Raw genomic sequence first — 26,142 nt, 5'->3', positions numbered from 1 at the left:
CCCACAAACATTATTTTATTATTGTCGTGATGACATCAAGTCCTATCCGGTGTATAACGATGCGGTCTTCTCTTCGTCTGTCGTTCTCTTGGTCTCCGCGTCCGACACGGCGAGGCCGCTCTCGAGGCCTGAGAACAACACTGCCTGTTAGTACTTGCACGGTTCCAGTAGGGCTAATATGGTCGGCTTTTATCATTTGTCACCATGTCTGTCACGTTCTAACAAATATGTAAGTGCGAAAGTGTGACGCATTGCATGACAAGTGATAAAAATGCGACCATGATATATAGTCCGTTTTTTTAGCATTAGAAAGAACTTCGCAGCGGTAATAATTTGAAGTAAATTATCTGTATTGATCATGCTACATTAGATAATTCAATAATTATTAACATTGAAGAGCCTGATAAAAACTGCACGCTAACTTCTGTGGAGTTCTTTCTAATGCTAAAAAAGAACGAACTATAGATATTTAATACAGTAAAATTATACATTTTGCGTTTGCGTCAAATCCGGTAGTTCTGATTTTTTGCGGGCTTGTTTATGATGTTGGCCCAATAAATAATCCAAGTTTGTGACCTCGAGCGCCGAACGCAACTTTGTCAAAAATCGAATAAACCGCAATTTTGTTTTAGATTTGGGCGATTATAACCCTAAAGTACTAGTTTTTGATAGTAACTTCCTAGGGCGCTTTTAAAGTAGACTAAATTTGCTACAATAAGACGCTAGAATTGTCTCTGTACATATAATATTTTCCGAGATAAAGCCTTTCAAAATTTTATAATTTTACGTCAGTTCTTAGCTATAATATAAGGGTTAGGTTGGTAATTTATATGGAATTCATCACCGGCACGTTCTACAAAATATTTATATTCCATAAAAAAATGTATGAGTGCCTATTTTGAAAAAATATTTAAAAATATAAAAATTTAAATATAACATTTTGAAAGGCTTTGTCTCGGAAAATATTAGATGTACAGAGACAATTCTAGTGTCTTATTGTAGCAAATTTAGTCTACTTTAAAAACGACCTAAGTTACTACCAAAAACTAGTACTTTAGGGTTATAATCGCCCAAATCTAAAAAAAAATGCGGTTTATTCTAATTTTGACAAAGTTGCGTTCGGCGCTCGAAGTCACAAACTTGGATGAATAATCCAACATCATAAACAAGTCTGCAAAAAATCAGAACTACCGGATTTGACGCAAAAGAGCCAGGTTACAAAATTCGACAAAGTTACTGGATTAATACTAGTGTTTTAACTAATAGCACAGCTACCAGTAGGTATATTAATACACTCCGTTTTTTTGACTAATAGGAGTTACTCTAGACTAGTAAAAATATGTACTCTCTTATTTTAATGTTTAACAATCCTATTTCGAAATTCTTACTATTAAATTTGATTTGTATTTTGTACCTATAATAAGTATATAAGTTTAAAGAATGATAATAATAATAACATCCATAAATTGCTATGCTAATTTGCTTAAGATGATATATTGTTACTTATACTTGAATAAAGATGATTTTGAAATTTTAATTTTGAAAACAAGAAAATCAAGAAATGTAATTAGTTGTTTTACAGTAGGTACGTACATATGATGGTATTTTATCGAGCTGGTCGTGCGCGGCGTCACTAACCTGGAGGAGCGGCGGCACTAGCCTGGAGGAGCGGCGGCACTAATCTGGTGGAGTAGCATTGTAAGTGTGGTCGTGCGCGGCGTCACGCGCGTCGCCGTGCGCGGCGAGCGAGGGCCGCCTGCTGCTGGCCGCTGCTCCAGCATACTTTAACTCTATTTACAAAGAAAGGCGATATTTTTGTACGTTTCTTGTTCAATTAGCTTGTTTGATATGGATTAGAGTCAAGTTTTTCACTTTCTGATGTCCGCAGTCGTACGTAGCTGATGCTAGTTGATATTGAAAATAATTGAGATGGTTTGTAAATCTATCCAATAACATATCAAATAAACATAGCACATATGATTATACCTTCCATAGTCTTGTTAGCTTCTCTCTTCTCTCCATTATGTTGCTTTACATGGACTCGTAATTGATCACTGCGACTGCTAGCGTAACTACATTGTTCACATTTGTAAGGCTTGTCAGGTTTTTCACCAGTGTGTTTTCTTAGATGAATCTTCAAAGCACCTTTCTGGCTGCTAGCATAACTACATTGTTCACATTTGTAAGGTTTTTGACCAGTGTGATTTCTTAGATGAACCTTCAAAGTACATTTACTACTGCTAGCATAACTACAATGTTCACATTTGTAAGGTTTGTCGCCAGTGTGTCTTTTTAGATGAACCTTCAAATGACTTTTATGGCTGCTAGCATAACTACATAGCTCACATTTGTAAGGTTTTTCACCAGTGTGTTTTCTTAGATGAACTTGCAAATTACCTTTGTGGCTGCTAGCATAACTACAGTGTTCACATTTGTATGGCTCCTCGCCAGTGTGTTTTCTTACATGAACTTGCAAATGTCCTCTATGGCTGCTAGCATAACTACACTGCGCACATTTGTAAGGCTTGTCGCCAGTATGTGTTCTTACATGAACATTTAAATAACTTTTCTGGCTGCTAGCATAACTACACAGATCACATTTGTAAGGCTTGTCGCCAGTGTGTTTTCTTACATGAACTTGCAAATGACCTTTATGGCTGCTAGCATAACTACACTGGGCACATTTGAAAGGCTTGTCACCAGTGTGTTTTCTTACATGTACTTTCAAATGTCCTATATTGCTGCTAGCATAACTAAACTGGGCACATTTGTATAGGTATATTTCTCTGTCACTTGATTTCATCCTTGGAGTTTGCCCTGCAACAAAAATGATTTATTTTACTATTAAATATGTATCACGTTTTTCAGATAATAATTATATTATACAGTCACTTGTCTTGGCTAGTTGTAATACTAACAAACTAAATTTCAGAAAAGTAACAGACAATTATCGAATGTCAGGATGGCGGGTGGACCTCAGCGAATTTGAACGAAATATTTTGGAACATATTGTACTTTCGGTGTACCTTAGTGTACCTTTAATAGAATCCTGACCTGTTGGTGGTCGCACGCCGCGCCGCTCCACCAGCACGGGGCCGAGCACGAGCTCATCTTTCTTGACGTGATAGGTGTACAGCGCCGCCGCCGCGCTCACGCCGGCCGACTCGTCTTTTACACACACATCGTCCAAAGGCTCAGCTTTCACAGACACTCCCTCGAACGTGGTCTCTTCTTTTATACACACATCCTCACAGGGCTCCGTTTTCACAGAGACTGTCTCGAATGTGGTCTCTTCTTTTATACATACATCCTCACAGGGCTCAGCCTTCACGCAGCTACTCTCAGCGACGACAGCAGACGACTCCATCGTCAACTAGTATAATAATTAAGTAACAATTAACACTTCGTTTTTAACGTAAACGTCAAGTAAAGGTAGGATTTTTGATTGAAGAAGATATTGTTTCAAATCCATCCAAAATTTATTCAACACTAAGTATTCAATAACTTACGCACGCCGCACGCTACAATAAAAATCGATTTTTGACGAGATGTTGTGGACAGTTCTCCATGGTAACGTTGTGGACGGATCTCCATGGTAACATTACGTAATACTATAAGTCCCCATTCGCACGACAGCTTTTTCAACGCGCATTAAAAAAGCGCTTGAATCTGTTCGCACTCTTCGATTTAACGACCAAGGCTTAAATCCGAAAATCCAACAAAGCTTAGTAAAAAGCGCCACCTCCATCGTGTAAATAAATACATATGTATCCATTTGTGCCATTCGAACGCGCGTTGAAAAAGCTGTCGTGCAAATGGGGGCTAATGCTTCGATTGATCGAATGATTGAAGCCCGCTCCACACTCGTGCGCGAATCGCGGCACGAAGCCGCGAACGCGGTGTGGCGTGGAGTCGATTTCGAAGATCTACGGAGCGGGCTTGTGCCAAACTGTATAGTCAGACCGAGATAAGTCTGCGACGATTTCGGTAGCACACGCAGTGCAAGTGTTATTATAAACGTCAAATTTCTATGGAATTATGGCGGGTAAATAACATTTGCACTGCGTAGTACTATTATTTATTCTGTGACTGCGTTGCATGTGCTATCAAAATCGTTGCAGACTTCTCTTGGTTTAACTCTAAGAAATCCACACGAAAGGAGTACTGTTACGAGAATAAAGTCAGTAAATAAAATGTATACTATTTCTTAGGGTTATAGTTTTATTTCACTTGGAAGGAAAAACACGTGCATAACGTGGTTTTATTTTTTTCAAAATACACTTAAGACTAGGTATACAATATTTTCGCCAAACTAAGTAATCCAGTAAATTTGTCGAATTTTGTAACCTGGCTATTTTGCGTCAAATCCGGTAGTTTTGATTTTTTGCAGGCTTGTTTATGATGTTGGCCCAATAATCCAAGTTTGTGACCTCGAGCGCCGAACGCAACTTTGTCAAAAATCGAATAAACCGCAATTTTTTTTAGATTTGGGCGATTATAACCCTAAAGTACTTGTTCTTGGTAGTAACTTCCTAGGGCGTTTTTAAAGTAGACTAAATTTGCTACAATACGACACTAGAATTATCTCTGTACATCTAATATTTTCCGAGATAAAGCCTTTCAAAATTTTATTATTTTACATCAGTTCTTAGCTATAATTTAAGGGTTAGGTAGGTAATTTATATGGAATTCATCACCGCCACGTTCTACAAAATATTTATTTTCAATAAAAATTTTTTTTTTAAATAGGCACTCATACATTTTTTTTATGGAATATAAATATTTTGTAGAACGTGGCGAAGATGAATTTCATATAAATTACCTACCTAACCCTTAAATTATAGCTAAGAACTGATGTAAAATTATAAAATTATTAAAGGCTTTATCTCGGAAAATATTAGATGTACAGAGACAATTCTAGTGTCTTATTGTAGCAAATTTAGTCTACTTTAAAAACGCCTTAGGAAGTTACTATCAAAAACTAGTACTTTAGGGTTATCATCGCCCAAATCTAAAAAAAATGCGGTTTTATTCGATTTTTGACAACGTTGCGTTCGCCGCTCGAGGTCACAAACTTGGATTATTCATTGGGCCAACATCATAAACAAGCCTGCAAAAAATCAGAACTACCGGATTTGACGCAAACGCAAAATGTATAATTTTACTGTATTAAAGACAGTTTGTTGGCGAATAGTCGTAGAAATAATATTACATCTAGAAATAAAGAGTAAAACTAAACAGTTCTAAATTTCACTTAATGTTTTATTAAAAAGTCAATAGGCGACAAGTAAAATAAATTTAGAACAAATAACACAATACTTAACTATTTTATTTAGGTATTTGGCATTTATTTATGCGATGAGCACAGATATTTGTTCCTGAGAATCCTGAGTCATGGATGTTTTCTATGTATTTGTATATTATATACAGTGAAACCTGGATAAGTGGGATCTCAAGGGACGAGCAAATTTGTCTCACTTAAAGAGGTTTTCCACTTACCCAGGTACAAATAAATTTCTGTCTCATTTACAGAGGGTTCCATTTACAGAGGTGAGAATAGAGTATATTTCAGTTATAGAGGTGGTTAATAAGGTATTTAGTAATTATCTTTAAAAACAAATAAGGTAACATAATCCTTGTCCCTAAATATTTTTTAAGTCTGTTTAAATATTTCATTGAATTTATTTTGAATGATTCTCCAAAGGATAGATATTTTAAAATTAAATGAAACTTGATACGGACTTCATTGCGTATTAGAAATTTAATAAATGATTTTTTTTTCGTATTACTTATCAAAATTTCAGGTTTTGTTTCCATAGTTTTAACTACTTACATAAATTAAGTAAATCAAACTTCAAATTGTTTCGACACAATTAGGCAAATGCGGAATTTGTGGATAGACTAAGAGTTAGTAAGAATACGGAAATTGTTCAATGAAGTCCAAGTTATAGAGGTCATAGATTGACGTTATATCTGATACCCCTATAAAATTCTAAAAAACAATTAGGAAAATGTAATCTTATAAATATAGTCTCAGTAAAAGAGGTAAAATACACTCTCTGTCTCAATTATAGAGGTACATGTGACTGTAAAATTACAACAACGAATCCCAGTTATAGAGGTTCGTTTTATCTCAGTAACAGAGGTAATTCAGTGCTAAAGTGTCGGGACCGCACCATGAGTCCCAGCTATAGAGGTTTCTCACTTATCCAGGCCCCACTTAACCAGGCTTCACTGTATATCGTTGCCTGAGTACCCACAACACAAGCCTTCTTGAGCTTACCGTGGGACTTAGTCAATTGGTGTAAGAATGTCCCTATGATAATAATAATTATTTATTTATTATTTTCCACCAATATGCCATCTGTAAGCCTAGTATGTAGATAAGAAACAGTCAAAGAATAAAATTTCCGACCCATTTCGTACCTTGTCACAGTGACAATCAATATGAAAGTCGCTAGAGACCTCATACTATTGTCACTGTGACAAAGTAGCAAATGGGGAGGAAATTAAATCATTCCTAAAACATTACAAAACCTACAGTGTAATAATAAATAGGTCAGTGTTACTATGGCTGCGATTTCTAAAGATAGACCTTATTCTACTATTGTCGTGATGGCATCAAGATCTATCCGGTGTATAACGATGCGGTCGTTTCTTCGTCTGTCTTTCTCTTGTTCTCCGCGTCCGACACGTCGAGGCCGCTCTCGAGGCCTGAGAACAACACTACCTGTTAGTACTTGCACGTTTCCAGTAGTGTTTTGACTACCTGCACTGCAACCAGTATATTAATACACTGCGTTTTTTTTACTATTAGAATTAGTTCTGAAAGATTCTAGTCTAGTATTTTTATACTATTTTATTTGTGGTTCGCTTTTCATACAAAATTCAATCAAAGCTCATTAAGTAACTACACACTATTAGTACACAAATATTTCTGCATTTATCTTCTTTCGAATATTCGTTTGCGCGAAATTAATAGGAAAACAATGTTTCATACAGAAATCATGCAAAAATCATAGTTAACTTTTCATCAATTTTACGTATGTGTGTGTCACAAATGTCGTGTACAGATACATTTGCGACGTTGCCATACCATTTCCGACGTTGCCGGGCTGACCACGGCTCGAATTTGGAGTGCCGTCATGTTTAGTGCAATTTTGTTGACACTGATATTTGACAGGTAGTTAATTGACCTAAGCGAGAAGTTCGTCAGCTTAGCTAAGAACTATCATGGCGTGTTATGCAAACAGTCGCTTTTTTGCTTGCAAACGGAAGATTCCCGGTTCGATCCCCAGTCATTGTATGCTGGAACATAACTTTTTGTATTTTTGTTACACCTAAATTTCGTATTGTTTTTTTATTTTTATTTAATTTTTCTTATTATCATAAATCGATTATTAAGTATGGGCTACACGTATTCTTTTATTTTTACAAAGATAGTTAGAAATTATGCTCTACCTAATCTCTCTGATTTTTAATCAGGACATCCTCACTGCAATAAAAACCGGGCAAGTGCGAGTTGGACTCGCGCACGAAGGGTTCCGTGCCATAATGCAAAAAAAAAAACAAAAAAGAGCAAAAAAAAGCGGTCACCCATCCAAGTACTGACCACTCCCGACGTTGCTTAATTTTGGTCAAAAATCACGTTTGTTGTATGGGAGCCCCATTCAAATCTTTATTTTATTCTGTTTTTAGTATTTGTTGTTATAGCGGCAACAGAAATACATCATCTGTGAAAATTTCAACTGTCTAGCTATTACGGTTCGTGAGATACAGCCTGGTGACAGACGGACGGACTGACGGACGGACAGCGAAGTCTTAGTAATAGGGTCCCGTTTTACCCTTTGGGTACGGAACCCTAAAAAGAAGTGTATAAAATTTCCTGTGGTTAAAAATAATGGATTTTGTCTATGAATGAAAAACACAATTATTACTATAGTTTGTTTTTTTTAGCATTAGAAATAAGGTAAACAATCTTGACGGGTCTTTTAATTGAAAAACACATTTTAAAAATAAGTTACGGCAAATATGTAACAATTATAAATCAAATACGATCATTTATATTCTTCTGTTTTCATAAGTAATCGTTTTTGATTTTTAAAAAACCTGATAACACTGAGTATGTGGGGGAAGCGCTGCTGGCCTAGCGGAAAGCAATTCGGAGGTCGCGGGTTCTAACCCCGCCCGGCTCGTACCAATGATTTTTCCGAAAGTTTGTACGAAATAGCATTTGATACCTACCTATTTATACACCGATACCTATTTTTCGGTGAAAGAAAACAATGTGAGGAAACCGGACTAATCCAAATAAGTTTACTCTCTGGGTTGGAAGGTCAGGGCAGTCGCTTTCGTAAAAACTAGTGCGCATGCCAATTCTGGGATTAGTTGCCAAGCGGAGATTGAATATCTGGGAGACCGACCAAAGCTTACAAAACATAAAAACTCAAAAATGCGCGTTTTCTCATAGACCTAGCTAAGAGATCAAACCCCTTATAGCAAATTTCATTGAAACCGTTAGAGCCGTTTCTGATACCATCCAAATATATACATAAATAATTATATATCTAATAATTGCTCGTTTAAAGGTAAGATAACACAAAGGAGGAACAAATGGAGCGTCAAAAACAATCTGCACTTCAATGTTTCCAAATGCAAAGTCATGACGTTTGCTAGAGTCAAATCACCCATTACTTCTACTTATGTTCTCCAAGGGGTCCAGCTTGAGCGGGTTCATGAAATCCGCGATCTGGGGCTTACTTTAGATGTACAACTTAATTTCCGTAAGCATATTATGACAATCTGTAAAAGTGCGTCTAAAACTTTAGGTTTTATTATTAGGATGACTTATCTGTTTGGTAACATAAGGGTAGCGCTGATGCTATTTAACGCATATGTACGTAGTAAACTAGAATTCGGAGCTATTATATGGGACCCATATGAATCAAAGTATATCACTATGATTGAAAAAATACAAAAGAAATTCGCAAGGTATTTATATAGCAAATGTTTTGGTTACTACCCTTATCTATATCCCTCCCTTTTCGTATCGGGGATGGTAGGCCTTGACACTCTCGAACTGAGGCGGAAAATGTTGTTGATGGAGCACTATTATGGCATCATTAACAATAGGATAAACAATTCGTCTGTATTGGAGCGAATGGGCTTGCATGTGCCTGCGTGGCGAGGGTTGCCTGAGCTGGAGATGCCGCCGCGGCGCCGCCGCCGCTTGTACGCGTGGCTGCGCGCGCGCACCCGGCAAGCTGATAACGCGCCCACGGCTAGGGCACTGGCGTTAATAAATATGATGGCTGTTGAGGGTCATGATATCGATATATTTGCGGATAGTGCTGGTGGATTTCGCAGAAAATGTTACCAAATTTTAAATGCTCTATTTCCCTGATGACTTTTGTATACTGTATAAATTTGTATCTAATATTTTTTAATTTGAATTTTTTATTGGTTTTAAATTATATTTGATTATTTTCTTAAACTGACGTTTGTAGGTAGGTATATATAGTTTATTTTTACAATTATTCGACTATGTTATATCACATTTTTTACATTATTATTAAGTGTTAGAATTAAGAATTAACATATAAACGAGTTGGTGACTTTACTGTAAGTTTATTATGTATCTTGAATAAATGAAATAAAAAGAAATTACCTACTCGCACCAGTCTTGAACCCCAATCCTCTTGCACGTATTTCCACGAACATACCGTTACGCTATTGCAACATACTTACGTTGTGTGAAATTGTCTACTACAAGGATCACGGAAACACTGTTGGCATGTGTGAGTAAACTGAGTAATAGTAGGAAAAAGTGTGACAGCAACACTCCGTCGAATTAAAAAGGTGGTTTTTGCACAATGAAGTATTCAATGTTTATGTTAATAGTTCAATATTAACTTAAAGAGTGCGCGAAACATACTTTTAAGTATACAAATAGCAAGACCATTTCACAAAAAAATAAAATCTGAAATTTTGCAAAAGTGGTGCCATCTAGCGAGAGTTAAGTTTTGAGTAACCTAGGCGAACCACCTTAATGTATAACGATCTTATTTTGAAATTCTTATTATTAAATTTGATTTGTATTGTGTACCTATAATAATTGTATAAGTTTAAAGAATGATAGTCATAAATTGCTATGCGAATTTGCTTAAGATGATATATGTGACGTCCCACGGTCAAAGGTACCTTATGGCGGGTATGGAGTTATGCATACCCCAGTAATCTACAATAAATAAGCTATCGATAACACAAAAGATCAACCTCCTAAGTTGCGTAGTTACAGAGATATGATTTTTTGAAAATAATGTTGTGAATTGAGCAACTTTACGATAGAGAAGTTTTAAGTTTAGCCGCCTAAAAAACTATGTTCCTGAAGTAAGTTACATAGTTGACTACAAATAATAATACCTTATATATCTGAGATTTAAAAAATGTTGCAACTTGTTCTGTAATGCAAATAGAAACCTTTGATATCGACTGATTTATATGTATACTAACCAATCTCTTGAAAATAAAGTTTTATTTCATTTTCACGATTGATTGCCATGAGCTCTCAAGATTTAAATTTTATCTATTAGAAAACGACACTGAGAGACAGTTTAAGCAAAAAACAATACCGATTTAGAGGTAAAAATTTATTTTTTAACTTTTTCATATAAAATCAGAAAATTGAATATTTTTACTTTTAATGTAACACACAATCAATTTCTCTGAGCACATATGAAAGAAATTCTGTCATTCAAATGAAATAAATCCTAAAACCCCAACTAAATACTATATTTAACCCCTTATGCCACTTTAAACTTACATAACAATAACAGTATTTGCTCCATACATTTACGAAAAGGTACCTTATGGAAATAAATCTCATAATACATCACTACAAAACATCAATCACATTGAAGTTTATCTTTTATGAATAGAAAATATTAATTTACATTAAACTGCCACAAATTTAATTAGTTCTTCGTCATAATAATCTTAAAAACTGGTCAAGTGCGAGTCGGACTCGCGTTTCAAGGGTTCCGTACATCACACAATTTTCAACATTTTTTTTGTACGTGAAACGTGACGTGAGTGAAACGTCTTGTAAAACCCGAATGGGTCAATCAAAAACCAGATCTAACATGAAGTTTTCTGGCGTGGTGGCTTACAATATCTCTATATCTCTGAAGATTAAATGCCGAACAATAGTACAAGTGTCCAAATGCGTAGAGCTAAAAACTCGAGCGTCCGACGGGTCGCGCTTCCTACAACTTCGAAGGCCGAAGAGAGATAATACGTAGGTATTTCAAATCCACCAATCGCAATGGTGGTAGGGTGGCCAAAAAATAAGTATATTTCCGTAGCCAGGGAGGTTTTGGGATGATACTGAGCAACTTTTACTATGGGACCAACCTAGAAATCGCGAAAAAAGAAGTATCCTCCCATAGAAACGGACCAGCCAAAATGTATGAAACAGCCAAATTATTCTTCGCGATTTCAGGGTCGCACGTTGGCTGCAGGTTGCACGTTGCAGGAATACACTTAGTTTATTTTTTAGCCACCCTGTATACCTAGTGCTTTTTAAAACACGTAACAATAGTAACCTAACCTAATCAATCAGTACAGTCAGCAGCAGAAGTTGCTAAGCGGGCGAGTGGTTTTAAATGATCTGGACGCGACTTTATAGTTAAGACAATAAGAGCATGTCAAGGTCATTTTGAACGCCTCGCCCGCTTAGCAACTTCTGCTGTTGACTGTACTACAAGTACCATTGCGGCTATGTGCCAGATACAGCCTAGTTGCATTTTTTGTCTTCAGTCCGACTCACGCTTGAAGCTAAAGGCACGCCTCTTTGGGACGCTTCGGGCCTTCGGCCTTATGCCGATATCGGCCTAGGGCCTTTGCAATAGCTGTCTACATCACGTTTCACTTAAACCATTGCGGCTGTGTCCCTAAAAAAACGTTAACCGCATTTTTGTTCTTAAATCCGACTCACGCTTGACTCTAGATTTCTAATAGGTTTTCCTGTCATCTTTAGGTAAAGGACTATTTTGTGTATTTTTTCCAGAATTTTAAACCCAGTAGTTTCGGAGATAGAGGGGGGGAATGGTCATTTTTTGTCTATTTTCTTGAATAACTTGTAAACTTTTTATTGTAAATTTATAAGAAAAATATATTTGAGATTCTCAAAATGAGCTCTTTCGTTTGATATGTAACACGATCTAGTTTTCAAAACTTTGTTTTTTAATTTTATTGTTTACCCCCCAAAACTAAGTAGCCCCTATGTTTAAAATTCATTTGTTGACGTTACATATTCGTCTTTGGGTCACAGACTTATAGGCCGGTCATATTTAACACAAAAAATTGCTAAATTCGCAAGCTAACGGCTAGTTCTGATTTTTTAATATGTTGTTAGGATCACTACCAGCATTGTTAATCCAAGTTTGCAGCTTCGAAAGACCTGTGCTAACTTTGCACCACTCGAAAAACCGCGAAATTTTCATACTTTTTTTGGTATTCTCATTATAGCTCCTAAACTATTCATTTTTTACCAAAAACGTCTATGAACAAACTAAAGTTAACTAAAATTGCTACAATTTAAGACCAGAATCAATTCTGTGAGTTCAATACTTACCGAGATACTGCTCTGCAAAAATGGGCAATTTTATCCAGTATAGCGAAATTTAAGATTTGTTCTATTTTCGACCCTGAAATCAGGGAAAATACTCATTTTACGGCTAAAATAATAAAACGATGTTCTGGAAAATGTAATTAGGGGAGACCGAGGTCAGTTGTGACAGAGGAGAGTTGTGACATTGTCGATTTTTTGGAATCTATTAACTAGAAACTAGGTCGCAACAGTGTGCGTTTGTTAGCTCGTAACTTGAACTAACAAACGCTCGCTATTGCGACCTGGTTTCTAGTTAATAGATTCCAAAAAATTTACGATGTCACAACTCTCCTCTGTCACAACTCCCTCGGTCTCCCCTACCTTTAATTTAAGCAAAGAACGACGTCTCTAGACCATACCGTTTATCTTATCTTATTGTATTCGGGGGCCCTTGCGGATACACTTCGACCCATAGGGATTTTTTTTGCAATTACCCCCTAGAGAAACTCCGTGAACTACTCAAGAGCTTTTCCCACCATATCCATGTGTCCGATGATGGAGCTCATGGGTAACGTTTTGAAGTCCTTTGGTTCCAGATACCGTTTACACACAAATCTTAAAAGTCCAAAAAATGGGAAAACTGCTTTTTTCACATATTTGCTCTGCTTAGTTAGCTCCACCCCCCACGGCATTGTTCACAGAAGAGGGTTCGTTGTTCGACTCAGCTTTCACTTCGCTACCTCAAAGCATCTCAGTAGGAGCCGACATGATTGTTGTGGTAGATGGGTGTTTCTTACTGCACAAGGTGATATGGCATCGTAACAACTCCGTGAGGAATATCGTTGCAGGGTACGTCAAAAGTGGCAGTGGTGACTCTGGCCCCATACAATATTCTTCAACTTCATTTAATCGCGGAGATTTGGAAGTTCCTCCAGGATTAGAGTTGTTTCTCCCCGCCTTCACTGGGTGTGACACTACCTCTGCCCTTTTCTGGCATGGGAGGAACAAACTGTGGAGCGCCGTTAAGAGGAACGTTGAGCTTATCACCGTAGCTCAACGTTCTAGCCGTAGCATAGCTGAAGTATTCCTGCAACCTAATGCAGCCTACCCAGCCATCGCAGATGCCGGAGCAAAATGCCTAGTAGCTTTATATGGAGGGGACTACACAAAAAATACACTCCATGCTCCATAGCTTACGCTACAAAAAAAATATAAAAACAGCCGCCTTCGCTAAGGTTGGCCCGTTTACCTCCAACGGAAGATGGTGCAACATTCCATGCTTACCGAACTTACCACCAAATTCAGAAGTGGTTGGGGGTGGAAAACGATGCAACTCAATGGGGATGGGAAAAGACCAAACATCATCATTCTCATTCCAATAAAAATGACGAGTGAAGTAGTGGCCCCTCCCTTCCTTTTGAAATTTTGCGGGTACAAGACAGGCTGTAGCGGAGGCGGCTGTACCTGCATAAAAGCAGCAGGCCTTAAATGCTCAGAGTTATGCAAATTTTGCTCCGGTGTCTCTTGTCACAACGTCGCCAAGCTTCAAATCGCAGAAGAAATTGAAGACGACGTCGATATGCCTATTTTTTAGACTGAATTATCTCAAAAGAACAGCTCTAACTAAATGTTATTTTTGATACTTTTTAAATATGTTTAATAAATATTTATAATCCATACTACCCTCAAACCATTGTGAGAACTAGGTAAACAGAGCAAATTTGCGAAAAATGCAGTTTTCCCACTTTTTGGATTTTTAAGCTTAATGAGTAAACGGTACCTACAGTCAAGCGATATCATTGTTTGCTGAATATTAAAGGTAATTACATTTGCTACAACATCGTTTTATTAAATTACCCGTAAAATAAGTATTTTTTTCTGATTTCGGGGTCGAAAATTGCCCGAATGTTAAAATTTCACTATACTGGATAAAATTGCCCATTTTTGCAGAGCGGTATCTCGGTAAGTATTGAACTTACAAAGTTGATTTTAGTTTCAAATTGTAGCAATTTTAGTTAACTTTAGTTAGTTCATAGACCTTTTTGATAAAAAATGCATAGTTTAGGATTTATATAGAGAATACCAAAAAAAGTACGAAAATTTCGCGGTTTTTTGAGTGGTGCAAAATTAGCACAGGTCTTTCGAAGCTGCAAACTTGGATTTACAATGCTGGTAGTGATCCTAACAACATATTAAAAAATCAGAACTAGCCGTTAGCTTGCGAATTTAATGTTCGATATGACTGGCCTATTACATATGTGTACCAAATTTCAACTTAATTGGTGCGGTAGTTTCGGAGCAAATTGGCTGTGACAGACGGACAGACGGACAGACAGACGCACGAGTGATCCTATAAGGGTTTTTTCCTTTTGAGGTACGGAACCCTAAAAAAGACCAATAATTTGTATGTAATGAAAAGGTACCTTGTGGTTAAGTTACATGATGAGGCATGATGATGATGGAACAGTTAGGATAAACTAATAATATTTTGGGGTAAAGATGGTATAAATCGTCTATTTCTTATCAATAATATATTTTGGTTGCCATTGAAGACAAGCGGCATTGAGGTTCAATGACCTCAGATATTCCATAAGGTAATGCGTCGGGTATTGGCATTTTTCAGCAAACCAATGGCTGATTTATTGCATGCGACCAAACCAAATGAAGATTATTCTAGTTAAGAAAGACTTGACGAGAGTAACTTTGGTATAACAGCAGGCTACTTGGATTTGTAATGTCGGTCGATGTACGGTTATAATATTTGCTAGGCGCCCCAACCAGAACTGAAATTATCAAATTAGTTTTGCGGAATGCTAATACAGTTCTCTACCAAACTTCTTTTCCCGTATTGACTAGTTTTTTTGGGAATTTTCAACCTTTTTTCCATAAGGTACCTTTTGTACTAAACTCTGAGACGACATTACTAGGCTTATAACTAACTTATAACAAAAATAAAAACAGGTAAACAAACGTTACGCATTAAGGTTTCAGATCACACAATAAAAACAATTTGAGCATTTTTTCACCTCTTTACAAAACATTTCATATCTCCGAAACTAGAAACCCTCATAAGGTACCTTTTCCCGTGGAACGTCACATATAGTTAGTTATACTTGAATAAAGACGATTTTGAAATGTTTATATTGAAATTCGAAAACAAGAAATGTAAAGTTTTTTTACAGTACATATGTACTTAGGTGATAATTAATCGTGCGCGGCGTCACTAGCCTGGAGGAGCGGCGACACTAACCTGGAGGACCGGCACTGGGCCCTGGCGCCGGCGTGAACTGTAGCTGCGCGTAAATGTGGTCGTGCGCGGCGTCACTAGCCTGGAAGAGCGGCGTCACTAACCTGGAGGAGCGGCGTCACTAACCTGGAGGAGCGGCGCTGGGCCCCGACGCCGGCGCGGACAATAGCCGCGCGTAAGTGTGGTCGTGCGCGGCGTCACTAGCCTGGAGGAGCGGCGTCACTAACCTGGAGGAGCGGCGCTGGGCCCCGACGCCGGCGCGGACAGTAGCCCCGCGCGTAAGTGTGGTCGTGCGCGGCGTCACTAGCCTGGAGGAGCGGCGGCACTAACCTGGTGGAGCGGCGCTGTAAGTGTGGTCGTGCGCGGTGTCACTAGCCTGGAGGAGCGGCGGCACTAACCTGGTGGAGCGGCGCTGTAAGTGTGGTCGTGCGCGGCGTCACGCGCGTCGCCGTGCGCGGCGAGCGAGGGCCGCCTGCTGCTGGCCGCTGCTCCACCATACTTTAACTCTATTCACAAAAAGGTGATATTTTTGTATGAGTTTATATCACTTTCTGTTGTCCGCAGTCGGACTTGGCTGATACTGGTCAAAATAGTTGAGATGGTATGTAAATCTATACAATAACAAAATCAAATATACATAGCACATATTCTTTATTCAAACAAACACTTGGTACAAGTTTACAGCTGCAGGATGCCAAGACATACGATTATACCTTCTATAGTCTCTCTGCTTTGCCTTAAGGTTGACTGGTAGAGAATATTTTTGGCATTAAGTCCGCCTTTTGTACGATAAGTTTTCTTTTGTGCAACAAAGTTTAAATAAATAAAAAGTATTCTTACCTTTGTGCTGCCCTTCGAGATCTGTGCGTCTCTTGTAAAGAATCTCATCGGAATGTTTGCATTTATGTATCTGTAAATTTATTTTATAAATAGTAGCATAATTACACTGGCCACATTTGTGACGCTTTTCATCATCGTGTATGATTTCATGTTTTCGTACAGCACCTTTGTCATCACTAGCATAGCTGCAGTGACCACGTTTGTATTGTTTTTCTCCAGTGTGACGCTTTTCATCATCGTGTATGATTTCATGTTTTCGTACAGCACCTTTGTCATCACTAGCATAGCTGCAGTGACCACATTTGTATTGTTCTTCTCCAGTGTGACGCTTTTCATCATCGTGTATAATTTCATGTTTTCGTACAGCATCTTTGTCATCACTAGCATAGCTGCAATGACCACATTTGTATTGTTTTTCGCCAGTGTGACGCTTTTCATCATCGTGTATAATTTCATGTTTTCGTACAGCATCTTTGTCATCACTAGCATAGCTGCAGTGACCACATTTGTATTGTTTCTCTCCAGTGTGACGCTTTTCATCATCGTGTATAATTTCATGTTTTCGTACAACATCTCTGTCATCACTAGCATAGCTGCAGTGACCACATTTGTATTGTTTCTCTCCAGTGTGTTTCTTTAAATGGATTCTACTTAGATGAACCTTCAAAGAACCTTTAGTACGGCTAGCATAACTACACTGTTCACATTTGTAAGGCTTGTGACCAGTGTGTGTCCTTACATGAGCATTCAAATTTCCTTTGTGGGTACTAGCAAAACTACACTGCTCACATTTGTAAAGTTTTTCACCAGTGTGTCTTTTTAGATGAGCCTTCAAATGACTTTTATGGCTGCTAGCATAACTACACTGGTGGCATTTGTAAGGTTTTTCATCAGTGTGTGTTTTTAGATGAACTTTCAATTGACCTTTCTGGATGCTAGAATAACTACACTGCTCACATTTGTAAAGTTTTTCACCAGTGTGTCTTTTTAAATGAACCTTCAAATAACTTTTATAACTGCTAGCATAACTACACTGGTGGCATTTGTAAGGCTTGTCGCCAGTGTGTGTTCTTAGATGAACTTTCAATTGACCTTTCTGGATGCTAGCATAACTACACTGCTCACATTTGTAAGGTTTTTCACCAGTGTGTGTTTTTAGATGAACTTTCAATTGACCTTTCTGGATGCTAGCATAACTACACTGCTCACATTTGTAAGGTTTTTCACCAGTGTGTGTTTTTAGATGAGCCTTCAAATGACTTATATGGCTGCTAGCATAACTACATAGCTCACATTTGTAAGGTTTTTCACCAGTGTGTTTTCTTAGATGAACTTGCAAATTACTTTTATTGCTACTAGCATAACTACACTGGTGGCATTTGTGAGGCTTCTGGCCAATGTGTCTTTCTAGATGAGCCTTCAAACATTTTTTATGACTGCTAGCATAACTACAATGATCACATTTGTAAGGCTTGTCGCCAGTGTGTCTTTTTATATGAAGCTTCAATTGACTTTTATGGCTGCTAGCATAACTACATAGTTCACATTTGTAAGGTTTTTCACCAGTGTGTTTTCTTAGATGAACCTTCAAACAACTTTTATGACTGCTAGCATAACTACACTGGTGGCATTTGTAAGGCTTGTCGCCAGTGTGTGTTCTTACATGAACATTCAATATTGCTTTTTTTACACATGCATAACTACAGTACTTGCACTTGTAAGGTTTTACGCCAGTGTGTTTTCTTACATGAACCTTCAAATTACCACTATCGCTGCTAGTATAACTACAGTGCTCGCATTTGTAAGGCTTGTCGCCAGTGTGTTTTCTTATATGACGTTTCATAAGTCCTTTTTGGGCACAGGTATAACTACACTGTTGGCATTTGTAAGGCTTATCGCCAGTGTGTGTTCTTAGATGAACTTTCAATCCACCTTTCTGGCTGCTGGCATAACTACACTGGTGGCATTTGTAAAGTTTTTCACCAGTGTGTTTTCTTAGATGAACCTTCAAAGTACATTTACTTCTGCTAGCATAACTACACTGGTCACATTTGTAAGGTTTGTCGCCAGTGTGTCTTTTTAGATGAACCTTCAAATGACTTTTATGGCTGCTAGCATAACTACATAGCTCACATTTGTAAGGTTTTTCACCAGTGTGTTTTCTTAGATGAACTTGCAAATTACCTTTGTGGCTGCTAGCATAACTACAGTGTTCACACTTGTATGATTTCGCATTAGTATGTTTTTTCAAATGCCTGATGAACCATATTTGTGTAGCTGTTGTATATTCACAGTGGGTACATTGGTATATTTCAGGTCTACCCCTTGGTTTCATCCGAGGAGTTTGCCCTGCAACAAAAATTAGTTATTTTACTATATTAAATACGAGTATGTATCACGTTTTTCATATAATATATTATACACTCATTAGTCTTGGCTTGATTTATACTAACAAACTAAATTTCAGAAAAGTAACAGACAAATATCATACAGCCTGTACGTATTAAACTAGTCAAGTCAGATCCTAAACTTTAATTACATCCCATGTGATCTAGAACCTGGCACCCGTATATATCTCAATTCTTTTGCCGGCATAGTCAACAACAACTCATATTCTTAATTTTGAACTTGGCTCTCATTTCACACTTATGTTTTTGATGGTATATATATCTCTTCTTCCTCGCGTTGTCCCGGCATTTTGCCACGGCTCATGGGAGCCTGGGGTCCGCTTGACAACTTATCCCAGGAATTGCCGTGGACACTAGTTGTACGAAACCGACTGTCATCTGACCTTCCAACCCAGAGGCCCTTATTTGGATTAGACCGGTTTCCTCACGATGTTTTACTTCACCGAAACTACTGTGCTACTACTGGTAAACATTAAATAATATTTCGTACATAAGTTCCGAAAAACTCATTGGTACGAGTTGGGGATTGAATCTGCGATGTCTGGACACAATAAATAATAGTACTACCGTACAGAAAGGAAACTTCCTACAAAAACGAAGTTTGACAGCGGTTCAGGGTCGAATCATGCTGTCCCTTTCTAATATATGGTACTTTCCCTTTCGGCTATTTAGGGTTGTCAAAAATCAAGTGATTATCTTATCTGTGGTCGTGCACGCAAAAGGAAGTCAAGTGGTGCCAACCCTAATAATTGCTCGGAGCAATGCTGAGCCGAGCGGAGCCGAGTTTGACCGAAGTCAGGGTGCGAACCCCTGGTCTGGATTGCAAGTTGCACGCTCTTACCGCTAGGCCTACTTGAATAAACTATTTTTTATCTTTATCTTTAATATTCAAAACATCAATTAGGGAAAAGAGTACAAAAGCACACTACTAATAAATCATTTCATCATCATCGTCAATCATTTACCGTGATAGTTTCTATTATTCCCAACAGTGGTGTTCCTGTATCCCCAGTCTACAGCAGCTTTACTACCTTGTCTCCGGCCGGCCCGGTCTGTGCTCCGAGTAGTGCGCAGGGTGTCCACAACGAGACGCTCCAGCCTCACACTGCAGTCCCTCAGAAGGGGCCTCCCGGGGACAGTCTCACATGACTGCTTCACTTCTGTCCCCAGATTGAATGCTGAAACCAATACCGTCTCCACCATAAGGGCACACAGGGCCTGTGCCCAGGGCCCCCATCCTCAGGGGGCCCCGAAGGACAGACACTAACACTATATTTGATTACCCATAATAAATAGAAGATCATAATAGTAAAATGTTAGTTTAAAGCCCCGTCTCCATATCGCACGGCAGGCTATCGAACATTGGCGCGCGCAATGGATACCGGGCCGCCCCGCGCGCCAACGCCGGGCGACGAACCATTCATTGTCGGTGTTTCGACGCGCGGCAAAGGAATGTTCGCGCGCAGTTGGGACGGGTGTGTATATATTTCAGTTGGCTCGCGCGGTAGCATACATGGATAATGAAAAGTGTCGTACTTTAATTAAATTATACGGCACTAAACAGTTTCTATGGAACAGTAAATGTACTGATTATCGCAACAGATCATTTTTTTATTTGGCTATTCTTCGTCCTGAATAATAAATTTTTGTGATATAATGTGGTCGATCGTCGGATCGCCTGCCGCGCGCGGCCGCCGCGCATAAGTTCTAGATGGTGTCGAAATTGGCGCGCGCGCCATAATACAGGTGTGCCGCGGTCGAACATTGCTCGCGCGGCCGCCGGGCAATATCGAGACGCACCTTAATTCGCTTTCTTTACTTTCCAAAAGGGCCCCAAGTTGTTATGCGCCCAAGGGCCCCAGCATAGTTCAAGACGGCCCTGGCTGAGACTACCCTCAGATTAAAACAACATTTACTCTTGTTTATTTTTATACAGTAAATACATATTTACAATCCATATGCATATACTCGTATAGTTTCAGTTCATCCTCTCTTACGAAGGTTACACCGAGACAAACTCATATCACCTAAAAGTTTTATATTTAACTTTTAGGTGATATGAGTTTGTCTAAAGTATAATCATTTATTTATATACAATATATATACAGTGGTACAACTAAACGAAATTAATAACTAGCTTAAAACTAAAATAGGCCCCTGAGGCATTGTACCAAGGATGCTGGCGGCATTTCCCCGCTGTATCGCAATACTGATACGTTGTGCGAGGTAGCCGCCAGCTCTTCGGTCACCAGTTACGTCAACCAGACGCTACGCGATTTCTGCGAACAACTTATGCGCACTGGGACCCCATGGACCTAGAGTTTCAACTCCAAATGGTACAAAATGGTACTCTCTACCGAGGCTCTTATATTTGTTACGTTTTAGAATTTCGGCGCTTTCCGCCGCCCCGCCCGCTTTTACAGTAGTCCGTTGGAGGTGGGACGGTGCCAGCGTATCTACACAGGTAGCATCCCACACCAGCATCCGTCCCAAGCTCCAAGGAACCAAAGACACCCCGTCGGGCCTCTTGCCGTCATCTCTGATTATGCCATTCGGCTCAAGAAGAGCAGGCACATTGATGGTGGCAAGAGACCGACGGATTATGTCATTAAGCGACGCGTGTCTCGAAAAACGGCCTGCACTTTTTTGACAAGATAATCTGTGGTGTCCCAGTCGGTCCACGTCTGTGCCACAAGAGCATATGTGTGGCGTACACACCGAAACCCCGAGTCGCAAACCAGTCGCCAGTCTAAGGGAGGCCGGATCCAAGAAAGTACTAGTAATGGGCGAAGGATGGGCATGTTAGCCAGTAACCGGCTTCCCGGGTTCCGACCGCCAAAAGCCTCGCGCGGTCTGTACAGTTGTTTAGGAGAGTATTGTAGGTTAAATCACAGTAAACCTTATCCCAACTCCTTTGTGAATTTGGGTTGTCTGGAAATTGTTTGCCTGAGCAAGCAATTTTAAAAGCATTTTTGGCGCCCTCAAAGCCCGCGATCTCACAGTTTGTGGGCAAAGCCCTTAAGATATTGCCTATGAGACCAGACGTGCTATGAGTGGACGCCAAAAAGGCTGGGGAAGCCACACTGGAAATTTTGCGAATTCCTAAACCTCAAAACCGAATAGGGAGGGACGCTTGAGACCAGGAAGGCTCACTTGGTTGAATGTTTAGAATCGTCTCTAAACTAGTTTTGATCAAATCATCTACAGGCAACAATAAATTTGGATGTTTCAAAAAGTACAACAATGGAGCACATAAGTAAATTTAGGGACAAAAAGGCAGAATTTAAGAATCACAAGAGCATAATGAGGGCTAATTTCGAGTAAGCGATCCGTGTGACTTTTGAATTTAGTTATGGAGTTAGAAATATAATCGGGATAAGATTCTTCAAATATAGGAGAACCCAGGAGGCAAAGAGAATACTTGTCTACTGATTTAATATTGGGAGTCAGATCATCAAATTTGGGTTGTAAGTCGGTCAAAGTACAAGAAGATTTTTGAATAAAGAGTTTGCATTTACTGAAGTTCAGTTCTAAACCAATATTTTCGAAACTACTCTTAATAAACGACAAATCAGAGAGCACAGTATTCACGTCGCCTCCTAGGGTTCCGTCATCTAAGTACCACACATTGAATTTTGATTTTAAATTTTTGATTTGTCTCGGTGTCAGCAATCTATTCATATGTGAAACTGATTCCTATTAATTGCATTCACAATCTTCATTTTTTCGTTCATCCTATATTTTGAAGGAAAGACTGTTTAACTTCCTCTTTTTAAATCAGCCTATAATTAAGGGTAATTGCGTCAGTTTTCCGTCCGGTGTCAGTTTCCGTCCACTTGACGGATTGGTAAATAATACATTTCGACTTGCAAAATATCATTTTTATGTTCATAAATAAATTGTTTAGCTATTAAGGATGCAAATAAGACCATATTTGAGTAGCAATGAAGGTTTATATTCAAAGGAGGATGGGCAGATTGGCCTATATGACCAATAAGGACAAGCAATATGTCACTGGATAGCTTATTCTAAGTTCTACTACTTTTACTATGGCAGATAGTCCCAAATCTGTGTGTGAAAAAAGTTATCACCGCAAAAAGTAGTGTGAGTTTAAACGTAGCTGTATAGATTTTTTCGAAGTGCGGCCCGCGTCAATTTCGTTAACTACTATGTGGCCCTTGGCTGCTAAAAGGTTGCCGACCGCTGCCTTAGAGGTAGAACCCAGAACTGACCTGTTGGTGGTCGCACGCCGCGCCGCTCCACCAGCACGGGGCCGAGCACGAGCTCATGTCTTGACGTGATCGGTGTACAGCGCCTCCGCCGCGCTCACGCCAGCCGACTCGTCTTTTACACACACATCGTCCAAAGGCTCAACTTTCACAGACACTCCCTCGAACGTGGTCTCTGCTTTTACACACACATCCTCACAGGGCTCAGCCTTCACGCAGACACTCTCACCGACGACAGCAGACGACTCCATCGTCAACTATTACTTAGCCAAAGAGTATAATAATATAGTAACTATTAACACTTCGTTTTTAACGTAAACGTAAAGTAAATGTAGGACCTTTGTTCGAAGAGGATATTGTTTCAAATCCATCCAAAATTTATTCAACACTATAAGTATTCAACAGCTTACGCAGGCCGCACGCTGCAACAAAATTCGATTTTTTTAGCATTTTTTACATATTTTTTAGTTGTCATTTGTCGTTGTCAAATTTGACATCTCGATTTTTTTTTTATTTCGTGCATTGGCAACTTGTCCATCAGCTCCAAAATCTTTGTCAAAAATAAAACACAAAAGTAATTACAATCAAAGATTACATTGCTCAGCAGGCTCAGCTTATAACTAATATCAACATAATGCAATGTGATATGAATCTAAAAGATACATTAGAGATAAACTTTATGAGATGCTTAATTATTTATTTTTATTTACAAACTGCCAATAGTGTTGTCATCAAAGCTAGGCCTGACACGTGCCTGACACGGTCTGAAGCCTCCTCCACACTCGTGCGCGAATCGCGGCGCGAAGCCGCGAACGTGAGTGTGGCGTCGATTTTCGCAGACAGCGAAATCGACTCCACACTCGCGTTCGCGGCTTCGCCCGCGATTCACGCGCATAGTCTGGAGGGGGCTTGATATTTGAGAGAAAGGGCTTAAGGCATCTCGAGACTAGCCAATTTTTATTCCAATCTGATTAAATTGCCCGATCGAATCAAGACGTTCGGACGCAAACGCCAATTTGGCTCACCGAATACCAATTTGTGAGGCCAGTATTTTCGTTCTGGGGCATTTTTTCAATTAAGACGGCTTTAATATCACCATAAATCTAAAATTGGAGATAGATGCCAATTTCATTTCCCATCAAATCGACCCATTTGATCAGTCTCGTCTGGATACCGCTTTATTGCGATTCCTATAAAAGTAGTAACACACTATCGCACCGTACCGCGACCTATAAGTGAGAGCGAGAAAGAGATATCTGTTTGTTATAAGAGATATGTGTTTTGTGCGACGCACCAAGGTCGCGGTGCAGTGCGAGTGTGTTACCATTTTAAAGCCCCCTCCAGACTATGCGCGTGAATCGCGGGCGAAGCCGCGAACGCGAGTGTGGAGTCGATTTCGCTGTCTGCGAAAATCGACGCCACACTCGCGTTCGCGGCTTCGCGCCCAAGGCCCCTACCTTTTCTGTTCTCTTTGACGGCGCAGCAACTAGTATCATTTCTCTCTCCTCGCTCTTTTAAAGTGCCATTTGTCAAAAAAGGACAACCATACTGTTAACAAGGTGAACTTCAAATCAAGTGTTGCCTTTTTTGATGCATCCAGGCTGTGTATGTGTGCGTATAAACGTGTATGTGTGCTCCTTTAGGGATGTGAAAAGTCGATTTTAATCGTTTTATATATCGATAAACGCTACACAGTGGAACGAAATAGCTATTAATTGAAGCTTCAATACCTTCGTTAAACATATACATAATTGAAATGCTAATGAATAATAAATATATTAGAATATAATAAAATATTTCAATTATTGCGGAACACATATCTTAGTAGGTATTTTATGTATTTTAATTAAATATCTGAACTTTCCCTTGGTTCACTGCTGGGGCGTGACGATAAAATTGTGATCTGAGGGCCTACCGCGAGCCACGTTCGACGTGTTGCGTCTTTATCGCGCTTGTAAATTCGTACGTAAGTGTGACAGGAAGGAAGTAAAATTAAAATTGTAAGAAATGTCGATAGTTTATCGATATGACTTCATCGACATGGCTACAGCAAGGTGGTGTTAAACTGTTAATCGTACACTAAACAAAAGTGGCAACAGTGACAGTTCGCTGAGACCCCGTCTCTATATATTGTAAGTCTATGTTCGCGCCGCGATTCGCGCACGAGTGTGGAGGAGGCTTAAGAGACATTTAGCCCTAATTCCCACGGGCGCTTTTACAACGCGCGTTAAAAAAGCGTTTGAATGACACAAATAGATACATCGACGCTTATCATGAATAGTGACACAAAACAAAATGAAATGCCATTCGACTTTAAATCTTACCAGTAAAAGATAGAATATTATATAAATGCAATAGCATTTCATTTTTAGTTGTACCACTGTTCATGATAAGCAACGACATGTGTATTTATTCACACGACAGCGATGGCGCTTTTTATCACGCGTTGTTAGATTTTCGACTTACAGCCTTGGTCGTTAAATCGAATTTAGAGTGCGGACAGATTCAAGCGCTTTTTTAACGCGCGTTGAAAAAGCTCTCGTGCGAATGGGGGCTTAAGAGAAAGTTTATTTATATATACCTACTATACTTATACTTGATTTCGCAGGTCTGCGATCTCGAGTCCACACTAGCGTTCGCGGCTTCGCGCCGCGATTCGCGTACGAGTGTATGTAGAGCGGGCTTGTGTTGAACTGTATGTGTATAGACAGACCGAGATATGTCTGCAACACGATTTCGAAAGCACACGCAGTGCAAGGTTAGACCATGACAAGTCTGCAACGAATTTGATAGCACCCGCAGTGTAAG

The 26,142-nt window shown here is 39.2% G+C and overlaps 1 protein-coding gene across 1 annotated transcript; it reads right to left on the bottom strand.

Moving 5' to 3' along the window:
- Positions 1 to 1,677: 1,677 nt before the first annotated feature.
- On the bottom strand, positions 1,678 to 18,623 carry LOC134677311 (zinc finger protein 709-like). Its single transcript, XM_063535747.1, has 6 exons — positions 16,698 to 18,623; positions 16,256 to 16,363; positions 6,650 to 6,714; positions 3,037 to 3,373; positions 1,987 to 2,817; positions 1,678 to 1,790 (listed from the first exon to the last, which is right to left on the bottom strand). Exons 1-6 carry the CDS (start codon positions 18,538 to 18,540, stop codon positions 1,678 to 1,680), a joined length of 3,297 nt encoding a protein of 1,098 aa, XP_063391817.1. The 5' UTR covers positions 18,541 to 18,623.
- Between the last annotated feature and the right edge of the window lie 7,519 nt (positions 18,624 to 26,142).

The sequence above is a fragment of the Cydia fagiglandana genome, chromosome 26 (genome assembly GCF_963556715.1).
Source record: "Cydia fagiglandana chromosome 26, ilCydFagi1.1, whole genome shotgun sequence".
In the NCBI taxonomy this organism is placed as follows: Eukaryota; Metazoa; Arthropoda; class Insecta; order Lepidoptera; family Tortricidae; genus Cydia; species Cydia fagiglandana.
Note: the sequence above shows the minus strand (reverse complement) of the source record. Positions and strands in the feature narration are given on the sequence as shown.

Coding starts and splice junctions, on each gene's coding strand:
- LOC134677311 (XM_063535747.1), bottom strand. CDS start 18,540: ATGAAACGTCATATAAGAAAACACACTGGCGACAAGCCTTACAAATGC. Junction 16,364..16,697: donor TCTCGAAGGGCAGCACAAAG/GTAAGAATACTT, acceptor TTTTGTGAATAG/AGTTAAAGTATGGTGGAGCA. Junction 3,374..6,649: donor AGACAGACGAAGAAACGACC/GCATCGTTATAC, acceptor TTATTATACTAG/TTGACGATGGAGTCGTCTGC.